The sequence below is a fragment of the Hydra vulgaris genome, chromosome 01 (assembly GCF_038396675.1).
Source record: "Hydra vulgaris chromosome 01, alternate assembly HydraT2T_AEP".
Classification (NCBI taxonomy): Eukaryota; Metazoa; Cnidaria; class Hydrozoa; order Anthoathecata; family Hydridae; genus Hydra; species Hydra vulgaris.
Window position 1 is genome coordinate 53,827,382 of NC_088920.1, and position 16,967 is coordinate 53,844,348.

The following is a 16,967-nucleotide window of genomic DNA, read 5'->3' on the forward strand; positions in this document are numbered from 1 at the left end:
TAAATGTGTTCTATATAATAAATTAATACTAAATTTAAAAAATTTTGAATAAAAAAAAATTTTAGGGGTTGCTCAAGACTCTTAAACATCAGATGGGTCCCTAATATTTAAAAAAAAAAGTTCTTCAAAAGCATATCATGTTGGGTCTCAAAAGAAGTAAAATTTTATAAAAATTTCAAAAATAGTAAAAAAAATTTATAGAAACACAAATTAAAAAAGCTTGTTTAAAAAAACTATGAAAATATATACTTTTTTATTTTTAGTTAAAAAATGATAGTTTTTAAGCCATAAAATTAAAACTAGTAATCTTTATATAAAATGATTGTTATTTTATAAATTTTTATAAAATTTCACTTCCTTTGAGACCCAACATGATATGCTTTTGAAGAACTTTTTTTTTTAAATATTAGAGACCTGTCTGATGTTTAAGGGTCTTGAGCGACCCCTAAAATTTTTTATTATTTAGGGGGTGGCAGCAGACAATTTCAAAAAATGTTGTTTTTAGAATCACTCTAATAAGCAAAGAATAAGGAAAGTCAAGATTAGTGACCATGTCAATTTCCTAGTTGATGTAGCGACACTCCTTTGCATCAGCAAGCTTTATGATAATTGATGTATGTTCTGAAGTGTGGCATCACAAGCTTTATTTAAATACCTTGGTTAGCGTTGAATACATTTGATTAAATCCAAATCCAAATAAGGCAATTCTAGAGTTCCCACTATAAATTTAAATATAAATATATGCAATACGCAATTTCTAAATACAAATACAATTATTTGTACTTAGATTTAGAAAAATTAAAAGATTTTTTCAAGACGAAACTGATACTAAAGTGTAAACTTGTTTATTTTCTTTTTCTTTTTTTTTATACTTAAAAGCTGGGTCTTAAAGCAATATGTATACTACTATAAATATTTAAAAAAAAAATATCTTCATGATTTAGGCTACCTGAATGATTAAATATATATATTTTTATGTTGCAATAGTTTGAAAAATATGTAATAATTTTCTAAGCACCATACTTTAGCTAGAAATACTTGATGACTGTCATTTTTCATTGAAAATATGTTAAATATGAGTTGTAAGGATATATAATATACATAAGAATATATGTAAGGATAATCTTTTCTTTGAAACACTCACAAATAAGTTGTTTTCATAAAAATAACTATATGAACTAGACAAATTTTCAACATTCATGTGTAACGATAAGTGAAATACATAGTGCAATCCATAGTGGGCTGGATATTAGACGTATGGTGGACAAAAATATTTTGATCTTTTTTTTTTACTAAAACCCTTTAAATGTTCAAAGTATCACTTTGTATTAAGATATACTTACTTTTATTATAAATTTTAGTTAAATAATTGCTAATACTAAAAATTATTTAACAAACTTTATAAAAACTTTAAAAACGCGGGTTTATAATTTTTTAATTTCAAATCCTATAACTTCTTAAAACCATGGAACTGAATAACAAACTCTTCAGGTGGAATAAACTTAAAAATAAAAATGCGCACTTACTTCAGAAAAAATGAAAATTTATCACTAGATTTGAAACTCTATTATTAATATTTTTATATAATAGGTTTGAAATACGTAGATAAATATATAGAAATATATAGAAAATATAAATAAATATATAGACTTGAAACTCTATTATTGATATTATTATACGTCCACAACGTTTTGAATAAATCTGTAGATTATTTATGATCTCTATATATAATAATGTATTTTTTATTTATTTTTATTCTATTGGCAGCACATTCTGAATGAATAATATTACAACGTTTTTATTATTATAAAGTCACTAAAAGTTCTAAAGGTATTATGCAAATAATCAACAAGCACTCTTTATTTGTCACTATTTTCATTTTAAATTACCTGTTTGTAAACATTATATCATGTAGCACCATCAAAACCAGCCTTGCATCTAAACATCAGTTTGGTTAATTCCTTAGCATTGTGATTAACACAGTAGTTTGTATACCACATAGCTTTTTAAGGGTGTGTTTTAGAAGATCTTTTAGCGGTATTTGTACTGAATAGCCTATTTAAATGTTCTTGGGATAGCATTTAGCTTTTGAAGATTTTATACCATTATATAAAGGATATATGTGGCAGCTTTTTTTTCAGTACCATTTCTTAGAAACTGGTATGTTGATTTTGATATATCACCATTAATAATTAATGCTAAAGCTTCATCAAGTAAATATATCTAAGCAGGTTTAATGGGGGTTTTATTTCAAATTTCATAAATTTTTGTGCCAATTTTGTACTTAAAGTCAGCTCTTAGTTTCAATTTTGTTGCATGAAGTAATTTAAGCTAAATAAAATATTAATAACGTTGTTAGGCTTATTCTTTTTGTTCTGTTACAAGCTTTTTTAAAAGAGCAACATGGTTTCCTAACTTCATTAACTGATGATGTAGCATTTAATGAACCGTAGGTGTATTGAAAATCTTGAGCTAGCCAATTTTCATTACTTCTCTCAAAATAAGTATATAACTATCAGCTTTTTGCATTATAAGTTTATAAAGTTTTTTATTCAGAATCCTCTAGTTTAATATCTGCAGAAACTAGAGCAGTTAATTTCAGTGAAAAGAGTGGTATATTATTAGGAACTAGTTTTTTTTGTCATATAAGTCCGTAAATGCCACCAATATTTATATTATTACTAAACAAACAAACAAAAAATTTGTTAGGTAAACAGTACAATTTGTATTGAATTAAATAACAAACGAAATAACATGTATTTTTCTTTACGAGAAATAAAAGTTGATTTCAAGCAAATAACATAAGTTACAAGTCATAAAATGTTAAAGACACCCAAAAGGGGAAGTTAGGTGCAATGTATATAGTTCAAATAGGTTGTATACATATTACATTTACTAGTTCAAGTATTTAATATAAGTTCTCGTAGGTTCCCTAAATTATGTGACACTTTTTGTACAAAATAAAAGTATTAAATGTTAAAAATATTTATTTAAACTATCAAATAATATTATATATATTAACATAAATTTTTTTTTTTTTTAAGTATTCTTTATGATAAAAAACTTAATTATTTCAAAATTTTTAATTAAAATTTTTTATACATTATGCAAACTAGTTTGTTAAATGCTTTTATATTACCTGAAGGCGGTCTATATATGACATGTAAAATTATGTTTTTGCTGGTGTTGTTTAATACTTCAATGGTTAACAACTCATAATCTTTTGTTATTGAGCATAATTCATTACGAAGTTTAAAATCTAAAGAATTGTGTATGAAAATGCACACTCCTCCTCCTGCTTTTTCAGATCCTCTTAACTTGAATAACTTTATAATTATTAATTTGAAAGTTAGAGTTATTTTCATATATATATATATATATATATATATATATATATATATATATATATATATATATATAAATATACATATATCAGGCTGTTAGAGGAAGCCTGTATGGTTGCATGCTTTGTTAGGTCGCTCATAAAATAATGTTTTTAGACAACTTGACCATGCCTTTTTGCGTGTTCCTAGAATTTATGTGTTTCTTTGTTAACAATTGTTTAAAGTATATAAAACAAAATAAATAATAAATATAAATTTTTTGACCCGAGAATAGTAGGCTTTGGCATTAGACAAAACCTTTTTAAATTGGTTTCTAGCAAAATAAACAGATGTCTGTTTCCTGGAGATTTGTTTTGCTGATAGATATGGAAGTAATGGCTTTGATGGAAATTGCAGCAACAAAATGCAAGGAATATATATATATAGTTCTATAGTTTGTTGCGTTTGGGAAGCACGGAAGGAAAAAAGTAATTACTTTTGACTTTCGTCCAACATTTGCGTGTTGGACGAATGTCAAAACCATTACTTTAATTACAAATTAATCGTTTTTTTAAAAAAGCCACAAAAACGCAAATTTAATTGACCAGAATGTTTTTAAAAACATTCTGAATGTTTTTAAAACATTCTGAATGTTTTTAACAATATAAACAATGTTTTTATTTTTTTTTTAATAAAATGTTTTTATTTATTTTTACTGTAAATCATGCGCAGAGTGTTGCTACATCGACTATCTTATAGCCTGACTCGCAAGGGAGTGCTACTACATCGACTGACAAATAGCCTGACTCGCAAGGGAGTGCTGCTACATCGACTGACAAATAGCCTGACTCGCAACGGAGTGCTGCTACATCGACTGAGGGCTTGGTTGGAGCAGGCAGTCTATCAATTAATAAAAAAAAAGTTCCGGTTTTGCATTTTAATTTTTACTTTTTGTCAACAAAATATGGAAAAACTTTCGGACAACATATAAGAGTTCTATATATATATATATATATATATATATATATATATATATATATATATATATATATATATATATATATATATATATATATATATATATATATATATATATATATTTAGATGAGATGAAATACTTTCTATTTTAGGAAGTATTTTATGTCTCATCAGTAATGTCATAATTATTTATGTCACATAATTAAGATCATTTAATATAGTTGATTTAAATACATTTTTTAAGATTTGTTGGAGACCATTTGGTAAACAGTTTCATCAGCCAAATTATTGCGTTAGCCTATTGAATATTATTTATACAATAATGATCTTTGCTATACTTCTATTTTGGTATTTCATTCAACTTTATAATTGTGTGGGCCATTTGGTTCTAATACAGGTGGGTAGCTTAAAAATGATTTTTTATGTTGTTAATTTTTACATAGTTGAAATATTTACGATTTTGCTTGTCGTTTGAATAAATGTGTTCTTATTTTTTCTCATTAGAGATGCCTTTTACCAATGCTTAAATGATTTTTTACAGTGCAAAAGCCATTTATTCATATTAATATGAATAAATGGCTTTTGTATTTTGCACAAAATTGGTTGTTACATAATAGATGTTTTTATAAAAGCAAATGTTTAACCATTTTGTAAGGATGGAAACTTGTTTACTTGTATTTATTTTGGTTTTCACTTTACTAAAAGATGCTGATAAAGCATGCAAAGTGAAATAATTACTATGACTTAATCATTTAAGTATATAATTTTTTAAATGGCATGATGTACTAAATGCTTCCAGTACTTATTTGAGTGTTTAAGATAAATTCAAACCTGTTACTAAATGAGGACAGTTACTGATGCAGCCAGTAGGATACAGGAGGCTATTTTAAAATGTAAAATATTTTGAATGAGTTGACTTGATCTTTAAAATATTAAAAAGAATAGTTTACTTATTATGAAAAAAAAAATAGTGAGTACTATTACTACTAGCAACACAAAAAAGTTTATTTTATCTTTTTAATTTTAGAGTATATATATATATATATATATATATATATATATATATATATATATATATATATATATATATATATATATATATATACACACTCACTGTGAATGTATATTTGTATTTTTTATGAGTCACATAAAAAATACATATATACACTCACATAAATTTTACATCCATATATACAATAATGTATATTATTTATATATATAAAAAAGAAAAAATATATAGATATAAAGCATATTTCAAAAGTTATAATTGGGTGAATGATTTATTTATGATTATTTTATAGATTGAGGGAGTTTGTTAAAGTTGTTTTTATTGTAAGATAACTGTTTTGCTTCATAGTTTTTAATAAGAACTTTTTTTGTGACTTTGATATAAATTTGTTTTATTTATTTAGAAAATCTTTTTGAACTATTTGATTAGGGGGAGGTTACTGATTACATAACAGACCATGTGAAAATAAAAGTTTTATTAATTTTTATGGAAGTGGAATTTTTTTTTATTTTCAATATTGAATAATATCTTATAGTATTATATCTTAATTTCCCCTCACCCTCTGTTTATCTAATATAAACTTTGTTGGACTGGTTTTCAGTTGCAATGATGCATTTACATATAATATTTGTGGGCATACACATTCTATGTATGGGTTATTTGTGTAAAATTCTGTTAGTCCAACATGTGGGAGTCGGCATTAACTTCTATAAAATGGATACAGAAGACTAAAAAAGTTTGTTTGATTCTTTTTTGTTTTACTTTACTTAGTCTGTTAAAAAAATTGTGAAAAAATGCTGTGTTTATGGCTGTTCTATGAATTTCTTATCACAGAAAAAAAAAGTCAAACAAATCTAAAACATCAGTTTATAGATTTCCAAGAGACTAAGAAGAGAAAACATGTTGGATAAAATGCATTTCTAATGCAAATCTAAAAGTGACAAAAAACACTGTTGTCTGTGAACTACACTGACCTAAAATTTTTGAAAAAATTAAAGTAAAAGAAAGAGAAAGACCAAAAATTCCACCATCAAATTGGCCCAATGTTTCTCTGAGTCAAATACCAACATCTTTACCCTCTTTAAGATCAGCTAAACATGCATCATCCACTAGCAAGAGTATGCAATACAAAAATTTCTTATTAAATCTGATTTAAAATTTGAATCATATTTCAATGGTGTGAAAAGAAAAGTACTTACTGTGTCTAATGTAGTTAGCCCTAAATTTGAAGAATTCTTGCTATTTTTGAACCTTTTGACACCAAACAGTAAAGAATTAGTTATGAATGAGCAAATTTATTTCATGAACACAAATACATATAGTCTTAGTGTAATCATCAGAGCATTTCAGCATTTTGCATTACTTCAAGAGTCTTTTAATCTGATGATTCAAAAACTGTTTTTGGTGTCATGATAACTTGTATGTTTGCTAGACCTAAGTTTCTTGTGATAAAATGTTACTAAATAATATTCTCAATTTTTATATGATCAAATTCATTTAACTGTAGAAGTAGTTAGAGAGTCTATTGACAAAGTAAAGGTAGTTGTGTGATGGAAATCGAACTTACCAAGCATTTTTTTTTAAAATTGTTATATTTCCTAAAAAATCTTGGTTAAATACTAATGGAATTTTGTTGTTATTTGACTTTGTCTGCTTAATCAAAAAGATCTGAACTCGCTTAATAAAAAACATCTGCAACAATTGGCTCAAAAAAAAAAAAGAAGAACTCATTTTTTATGAAAATGGCTCTTAGTGAGACTTATTTGAATTTTGCTATTCCTTCTTCAGATCTTAGTGTTGATGGGTACTATCCTTTCATTCGCAAAGACTCCAATAGTCACATGCTTGGCTTGGAGGTATACATACGCATCAATTCACCTATTTGTTGTGAAATTGGGTTCGAATCCTTTGACCATTCTTTTATGTACTTACCCTTAGCACCTCTTCAGTCTATTACCTTTCACTTTGTTCTTAATCGTTCTCTTTCTTCCCAAGACTGCGCACTTATAGATGTAGTTTCTGATCAAATTGACCATACCCTTTCTCTTTACCCTTCTGCCAAAATTGTTGTTATTGGTGACTTTAATGCTCATCACACTGAATGGGTTGGCTCTAACACCACTGACCCTAAAGGCACTAAACCCTATAACTTCTGCATTTCTCAATCTCTTATTCAGATAGTTAACTTTGTGACTCGTTTTCCTGACAATTCAGCATTTACCTTCATTCCTTGATTTATGTCTAGTCTCTGACCCTAGCTTGTTTTCAGTTTCTCCCTTTTTTCCCTTAGGTGGTTCTGACCATGCAATTCTCGTACTTCCTTTTTAGACTCACCCTATCATTGCACTACTTACTACTAGCCTAAAGCTGACTGGGATTCTTTTTAAGGTTTTCTTTGTGACATTCCTTAGGCTGATATCTTTTCTCTTTTAGCTGATAAATGCGCCTCCTATGTAACCTCCTGGATTTAGGCAAAAATGGAAGTTTTTATTCCTTTTTTTTGGTCCTAGTAAAGCCTCATTTTACTCCATGGTTTCCACCTTCTTGTGCAGCTGCTATACAACTCTTATGAGAACAAACAGCTATTAATTGTTGCAAGAAATCAATGTAAAAAAGTACTGTTTGATGCTAAACTTCATTATTCTCAGCTCACTAAATCTTGCAGCTTTTCTCAAAAGTTAAGTTCTAGAGACTTTTGGAAAATCTTCAACAGCGTCTTTATCAAGGGTAGGTCTAACATTCCATCTCTCATTCATGGGACTGATCTTATTACCTCTCTCAAGAATAAGGCAGAACTATTTGCAAAGAACTTTTCTTCTAATTCCACCCTTGATTCTTATGGCCATTCTTTTCTTTCCATTCCAGTTAAACAGGTTGATCCATTGTTAGACATTCAATCACTCCAGCTTCCATTGTTAAAGTCATATCTCTATTAAACTCTTTTATGGCTTACAAAATCTCTTGAACTCTCTTCAATGCTCTCTAAACTATTTTACTATAAATTGTTTAGTTTTATATATTTATTGTTTTATATAATTTATAACTATAAGTGCTTAACTGAGTCTTGTTTTCCTGCTTTCTGGAAAATGGCATCTGTTTTCCAATTTTCAAAAACTCTGGAGAACATTCTGACTGCTTGATTGCTAAATTAGCATTTGCTAAGGTTGCTCCTCTTTAATGTGCTTGCCATTTTCTTACTCCTGATTCCATTCTCTATCTCTACAAATCTTTTATTACTCCCTGTATGGAATACTGTTGTCATATTTGGGCTGGTTCTTCTAATGATGCTCTTTCTCTTCTAGACAAGGTCCAAAAACGCATTGTTAACGTAGTTGGACCCGCTCTATCTGCTAAGCTTCAGCCTCTTTCCCATCGTCATTAAGTTGTATCTCTTTCTCTTTTCTGCATATACTTTCATGATCGTTGCTCAAAGGAGTTATCATCGCTGGTTCCAAACTCATTCTTGTTTGACTTGTCATTAAGCTAAGTCTTGTTTGTTTACTGTATCTGTCCCTGCATGCTCTAAAAACTTATATTTGTCTAATTTTTTCCCTGCACTTCAACCCTTCGGTACTCTCTCTCATCTTCATACTTAATAGTGGTTGCTTGCAGCCTTGTTGGGAGTGAATTAGATTAAAAAAAAAAAAATTTTATATCAGTCAATAGAGAAAATTCCTTTTGATGTTTGATGGGTTTTCTCATTTGTTCTCTTTAACTTAAAAGGTAAAGTTTGTCTGATATCCTTGTGCAACACTTTAATGCTTATATCAAAGCATTACTCTTTTGATATGGAACGGCATCATGGTAATACACTATCCAATATTTTTATCAAAAACCAATGCAAGCTTTCTATACTAAATTTTTTATATTAAAACTTGCAAACTTTCTAAATTCAAACAAAGAATTATCTCTCAAAATTTTAAAGTTGACTTGTTAAGTTTACATTTCATTGACATTTTTGTTGTCATTTTTTTGTTTAAATTTCTTAATTGCTTTAAAGTTTCTGTTTTATGATTTTAAAAGTTTTCATTATTTCTTTAAATCACCAAAATATATTCTTATTTAAAGGTGTAGTTACCCTAACAGTATCTGTTTAAATTTTATTTTTTACCCGATACAAAACTTGTTTTTATTTCTTTGTTTAGGCAATTTTATGGATTGAAATAATATGTATATATATGTATATATATATACAAATTATATACATATATATGTATGTATATATATATGAATAATTTTAAATTTATTCTACAACAAATATATATAATATATATATATATTAATATATATATATATATATATATATATATATATATATATATATATATATATATATATATATATATACATATATATATATATATATATATATATATATATATATATATATATATATATATATATATATATGTATATATGTATGTATATATATACACATGAATAATTTTAAATTTATTCTACAATTCATATATATATATATAAAATATATATATATGTATATATATGTATATATGTATGTATATAAATATATATATATATGTGTATATATATATATGTATATATATATATATCTATATACATATATATATGTATATTTATATATATATACATATATATGTATATATATATGTATATAAATATATATATATGTATATATACATGTATATATATCTATATACATATATATATATATATATATATATATATATATATATATATATATATATATATATATATTGTTTTTTTTGTTATTCACCTCCTCAAGGCCGATATATATATATATATATATATATATATATATATATATATATATATATATATATACGTATATATATCTATATATATATATATATATATATATATATATATATATATATATATATATATATATATATATATATATATATATATATGTATATAGCTAATCTAACACTTGACAAAATAGCTAATCTAACACTTGATCTGTTAAATTCCTGGCATTGTACAACTGTCAACATGACATTTGAAATGTCATGTTGACATTTGTACAATGCCAGGAATACAGCTCTGAAGTCTTGAGGACTACTCAAACTACAATACAGCACTGAAGTCTTAAGGACTACTCAATGCCTGGAATACAGCTCTGAAGTCTTGAGGACTACTCAAGCTGAGCTTAAACTGAGACGTGATGACTACAAGGAGTTTATTTATCTATGCACACTCTTCTTAGACACAGAGGATACAGAAGACAGTGTTATCACCTTTAACAGACCGGGTGCATTACACAAGGTAAGATGGATGGCCAAACTAATCTATTCTATCAAAATATGCCTGTTGCAACAGCATATTAACGATCTTCCTCGAGAGAGTATTACAACCGCCCACCAAGTCCAAAAAATATATGATTTTGTTGTATCTGTGACACATGTCTACAGCACATGGTGGATGACGTGCTCATCAGCTGCAGATGCTCCTTGAAACGATCTTCAGCTCTTTCGCAAACTTTTGCAATATGAAGCAGTAAATGCTAATATTGAAAAGAGTGCCATACGTGCATTTCATCGCCATTTGTGGTATCTAACTGCAGAAATGGTGCCTCTAGCTCTAAGTAGCCATTTTACACCATGCACTGAGAAACGTCTGCTGGCTGACCGGTTGCTTGAAATTCAACCAGTCGCACCTGTTACATCCCCAAGAGGACGATATGGGACAGGTTTTGGAAAGCCACAGTTCCCTTCTAAAGAAGATGTCACATTATCAACTAAACTGGCAGATTTTGTTCTATTAGATTCATGGTTTACATTTTACGCACTAAAACTGCAGTTAAGCTTCTTAAATGAAGACGTTTCTCGCTGGCCTGAATCTGGAGCATATCAAGCTTCAATCACTAATATTCAAGCAATAAATGTCATTAATGACTGTGCAGAAAGAGGGATTAAGCTTTGCAGCGACGTTTTAATAGCTGCCAAGAATGAAGCAGTATACCAAAGCAAATTGCAAGTGATTGAAAAGGATCGTCAAAGGCAACCAGTTTTAAGAAAATTAAGCTAAAGTTTATATAAGCAACTAACTATGCACTGTAAACTATTACAACTGTATTTTTAACTTTACTGACAATAAGTAAGCACTAAATAACTTAATAAAAATAATAATATAATGTTTTCCAGCTGTTTTCTTGTTATAGTTGTTGCATAATACATTATTCGCTATGTTAATCTATATACAAAACTTTGCATCAATGGAGGACCCCTTAAACATTGACTAAGAAAACTGAAATTTCACACAAAAGCTTAAAACAATATTTGGAAAAAAATTAAATTAGGTACAATCAAAATTATTAATGTTTACAAAAACATGGGGCGTTTGATGCTACCTAATATATATGTATATATATATATATATATATATATATATATATATATATATATATATATATATATATATATATATATGTATATATATATATTATATATATATATTATATATATATATTATATATATATATATATATTTTATATATATATATATATCAATAATATAAATATATATGTTATATATATATATTATATATTATATATATATATATATATATATATATATTTATATATATATATATATATATATATATATATATATATATATATATATATGTATATATATATATATATATATATATTATATTATATGCCCTGATTATATTTTGCATTATTATTAAACAATCATTGTGACACAGGCCTAATTGATTAAAATTAAATATTTTAGCTAGGGAACTTAAAATATATAGGTTTACAAATTTGCAAATTTCTGCTCAGTCATAACTTCACATTGTTACATCAAAGCATTTGTGTGTCTTCTTCCATGTCTCCTTATTAAATAAAGTTTTTCTGCAATGTTTAATTAGACAAATAGTGTCATCTGTAATTTCAGTGTGGATTTTTCCAAATTCTATTGTTTTACTTAAAATTTCTGCTGTAATTGAGGGGTAAAAATCATTTTACCCCTCAATTACAGCAGGTCAACATGACAATTGTCATTTTTAAATGTCAACATGACAATTAAAAATAAAATTTAACATATGTTAAATTTTATAAATGTGTATTAATTTTTATATTAAATTTATAAAAACAATTTTTAACATCAGCTGTATTTTTCCACTGCTGCAAATATATTTATTTTTTGAATAATAATTACATTGAATACATGTTTAATGCTTTTTTGTGACTGTGCAATCTGCTACATAGCTTTTGACAATCATCTGCATTGTACATTTGGTCTTTAAACCAATGGTCCACCCATCTGAAAGAGATGAATCTACAAATGTTGAGTAGCAAGTCTCTTTTCTCTGGTAGATGAATAAATGCAAAAGAGCTAGTATTGCTCTGGAATTCCGTCTTACATTACTTTATTTGGTATTTTCTGAAACCACTTTAGCAAATACAACAGATTCTTCAATAAAGCGGATTACCTGAGTTAAATGAAATAGAAATTTCGTATCATCACACCATCATGCTTTTTCAGTAATCACTTCTTTAAAATTTTGAAATTCTTCCTGAGCTGTTTGTAGTTCTTTACAAGTTCTGGGATAAACAGTTATTCAATGTTGGGTAACATGTTGTTTCCTCCAAGTTCTTCATCTAGTACTACGTGAAGGGCTCAGTTAAGAACATGATGCTGACAATCAATGAATTGTGGTTCCTCCACAATTCATTGGTTTCTTTTTAGTAAAACATCTTTTTAACTGAATGACAATCCTATTCCTTCTTCCAGTTTACATTAGTAGTGTCCGCTACAATTATGTTTATACTCTACCTTAAATACAACTATGTTTATACTCTTACCATAAATTCATAGAGTATTCACACCTTTAACAACAGTATCTGCTTTTCCATCTAGTAGATCTAGTGCTTGTAACTTAATATGTTTACCATCAAAATGCAGTGACCAGCTTTCTAAATGTAGTGTTTTCTTGATTTTTTCTTTAAATTTAACAGCTTCTTTAAATTTAACAGCTTCTTTAATAGTTGATCTGAATATACCAGACTGTGAAGGTGTCTGAATGTTGACCCTATTTTGAGATATCTGGTTGATAACTTTGAAGGTGTTACTAATTTGGTTGCAGCTTTGGTTTTGCTGTAGTTCTTGCTGGTACTAGTAAACTGTTCTTCTGAATTTTCAGACTCTTGATATTCTACTCGGATTGGGAAATTAATGTTGTTGCTGCTGCTGTTACTGTTGTTAAAGTAGGTTTCAAGGACGTTTTTCTTTTTGATGGATGGATAGTTTTTAAATGTAAGCCTACCCAGTTGTATACCTGACCTGTTTTTTACTTTCAATCTGAAGATGTTACAATCTTTTGTCCTCACTGCTGAGCTATTCACCATCTTTTTTTGTGATTTCAAAAACCTCACTCAATGGATTGTATTTTCTTTGCTTGAAACATTTATCTTAAGTTATCTTCCAGTGTTTGTTCTTCTAGTGGAACAGTTCTTCATTTTCTGTGACTCATAAAATCATATTAGATTCTTTATCCAGATTATCTTGTTTTTTTCAGTAGTGAATGCATTTTTCTCATAGGATATTATGATTGAAGATAATACTTGAATTTTTGAAAGGCAATGATATTAAGCATAAGTGCTATTGTACTTCTATATTATTTAAAAACTTTGGCATATAAAATTCGCTGAATGGTCACACACGACCAGTGAACTTCTATATTATTTGACTGCCATCTGGGGAAAACAGATTCATATATAATTGTTAGCATTTAATATCATGGTTTATACATTTTGAATGTAAAAAAAAAAAAAAAAAATTTGAAAAAAACAAACTAATTTGAGATAAAAAATCTGTTCCACCTACCAATTGCTTAACTCAAAAAGTATCATTATTAGTATATCCAACCTTATTAAAGAGTAGAAAACCATCATTTAATCATCATGCATCAAATAATAATTTTCAAAAGTCTTCTAATAAATTTTATTTAAATATTCATAAAATACTCAATATTATGGTTTAAACATTTTGAATGTAAAAAAAAAAAAGTTTGAATGCAACCATGCACGCCTTTCCTGAGAAGAATTGGCATTAGGGGTTGTTTTCAAATTATGTCATGCAATGAGGCAAGGGGGCGGGTTAGCCATGATTTGTTAAAATAGGAAAAGAAGGAGGGGGAATCTTGCATCAAAAATAATCAGTAATAATATAATTTTTAAATTTTTAAATAAAAATTAATAATAGTATATTATTAAACAGCAATAATAGTTAACTAGCATAAAACATATTCTTTGAAATGAAACATAAAATATTACAAGATAAAAACATCTGGTATCAGAATTTTAACCCGCAACTCTGTATTAGCAAAACAAATGATATCCACGACACCATTCTTACTAATTGATTATAGAATTAAAAGAATTATATATTTAATATAACTCGAATATCTTCAAACTCGAATATCTTCAAACTCGAATATCTTCAAACTCGAATAATCTTCAAACTCGAATATCTTCAAACTCGAATATCTTCAAACTCGAATATCTTCAAACTCTAATATCTTCAAACTCGAATAATCTTCAAACTCGAATATCTTCAAACTCGAATATCTTCAAACTCGAATATCTTCAAACTCGAATATCTTCAAACTCGAATATCTTCAAACTCGAATATCTTCAAACTCGAATATCTTCAAGCTCAAATATCTTCAAACTCGAATATCTTCAAACTCGAATATCTTCAAACTCGAATAATCTTCAAACTCGAATATCTTCAAACTCGAATATCTTCAAACTCGAATATCTTCAAACTCGAATATCTTCAAACTCGAATATCTTCAAGCTCAAATATCTTCAAACTCGAATATCTTCAAACTCGAATATCTTCAAACTCGAATAATCTTCAAACTCGAATATCTTCAAACTCGAATATCTTCAAACTCGAATATCTTCAAACTCGAATATCTTCAAACTCGAATATCTTCAAACTCGAATATCTTCAAACTCAAATATCTTCAAACTCGAATATCTTCAAACTCGAATATCTTCAAACTCAAATATCTTCAAACTCGAATATCTTCAAACTCAAATATCTTCAAACTCAAATATCTTCAAACTCGAATAATCTTCAAACTCGAATAATCTTCAAACTCGAATAGCTTCAGAACTCTTATTTTAATCTTCAGAATTTTTTCAGAGTTTAGTTGTTAGTTTATACAATTTTGTATAAAACATTCTAGTCTATAAAGTTCTATTCTATAAAGTTCTATTCTATAAAAAACATTCTAGTCTATAAAGTTGCGTTTTGTGGTTTTTAAAAAAGACTTAAAAAAAAGACAAAATTTAATTTTTTTTTCTTAATTAATTTTAATGGTTTATGCATAAAGTGTACTTGATTTTGTCACTTTTTTTTTTTTACCACAAACAGTTAATTTAGACGTCAAACTATAGAAATATATATACAGTATCGGACAAAACGAGTGCAACCAAATAATGCTAATTTAGTTTCTTTATATAAAAGTGCTGCTTTTTTTCAATTTAGAGAAATAACTATGTAACTGTTTAGAGACAAAGTTCCTCAAGTTTTATTCATCACAAAGTTCATTATTTGTACACGAAAATTAATAAATTAATCAAAAGTATTTAAAAAAGTTGATTTCCTTCTGGACAAAACAAGTGCAACTCGACAAAATGTTGACCAAGCTGTATTTCGCTATCAATATTTCGTGGCGAATCCTCTGTTGTCGATCACAGCCTTGCATCTTCGAGGCATAGATTCAATCAGGTGATCAATGAAACTTTGTGGAATCGCTGCCCAGGCCTTTTGGATTTGTTCAAACAGTTGATCCTTATTACGAACACCTTCACGATTAATTCTGCGGTTGACGATCTCCCACAGGTTCTCGATAGAGTTGAGATCCGGAGATTGAGGCGGCCAATCCATCACAAATAAGTTGTTGTCTTGAAACCACTGCTTGACTACTTTTGCAGTGTGTTTCGGATCGTTGTCTTGCTGAAAAACCCATTTTATTGGCATATTCCATTCAGCATGAGGTAACATAACATCTTTCAGGATATTTTTATACATGAAACGGTCCATTATTCCATCGTTTCTATGTATTGGACCTAGACCGTTTGCAGAAAAACACCCCCAGACCATTACATTGCCTTCACCATGCTTCACGTTCTTATGGCAGTAACGTAAATAGAGGCGTTTTCCGGCCGGTCGACGTACACGGCAAATGCCATTGCTCCCAATGATGTTGAACTTCGATTCATCACTGAACAGGACAGTTCGCCATTTCTGCACATTCCAGTCAATATGAGATGTAGCAAACAGGAGTCTTTTCTTCTGGTTTTTTAGTGAAATCAGCAGTTTCTTGCAGTGCGTCGAGAAAACAATCCGGCTTCAACAGCACGTCGTCTGATTGTTTGGTCCGATACAGGCAGCTCTAATTGCTTTTGTATCTCGACTGATGATATCCAGGGATCCTTCTTGATGGATCTGACGATCATAGAATCCTGTCTAGAAGTGGTGGAACGCGGTTTTCCACCTTTGTTATCTGCTGCCAATTTCCCTGTAGAACGATATGTGGAACATAGTCTTGATACGGTCCATTTTTTCACACGATATTTATCACAAATACTTTTTTGTGACATTCCACTTACGTAATCGCCAATAATTTT

General features: G+C 28.0%; 1 protein-coding gene across 1 annotated transcript in view; it reads left to right on the forward strand.

Moving 5' to 3' along the window:
* LOC105847333 (uncharacterized) overlaps positions 1-16,967 on the forward strand; it is a 102,475-nt gene that overhangs the window by 16,921 nt on the left and 68,587 nt on the right. Inside the window, exon 4 of the mRNA XM_065788602.1 lies at positions 4,546-4,698. Coding sequence (XP_065644674.1) covers positions 4,546-4,698 — 153 coding nt within the window. The remainder of the gene's footprint in view (positions 1-4,545; positions 4,699-16,967) is intronic.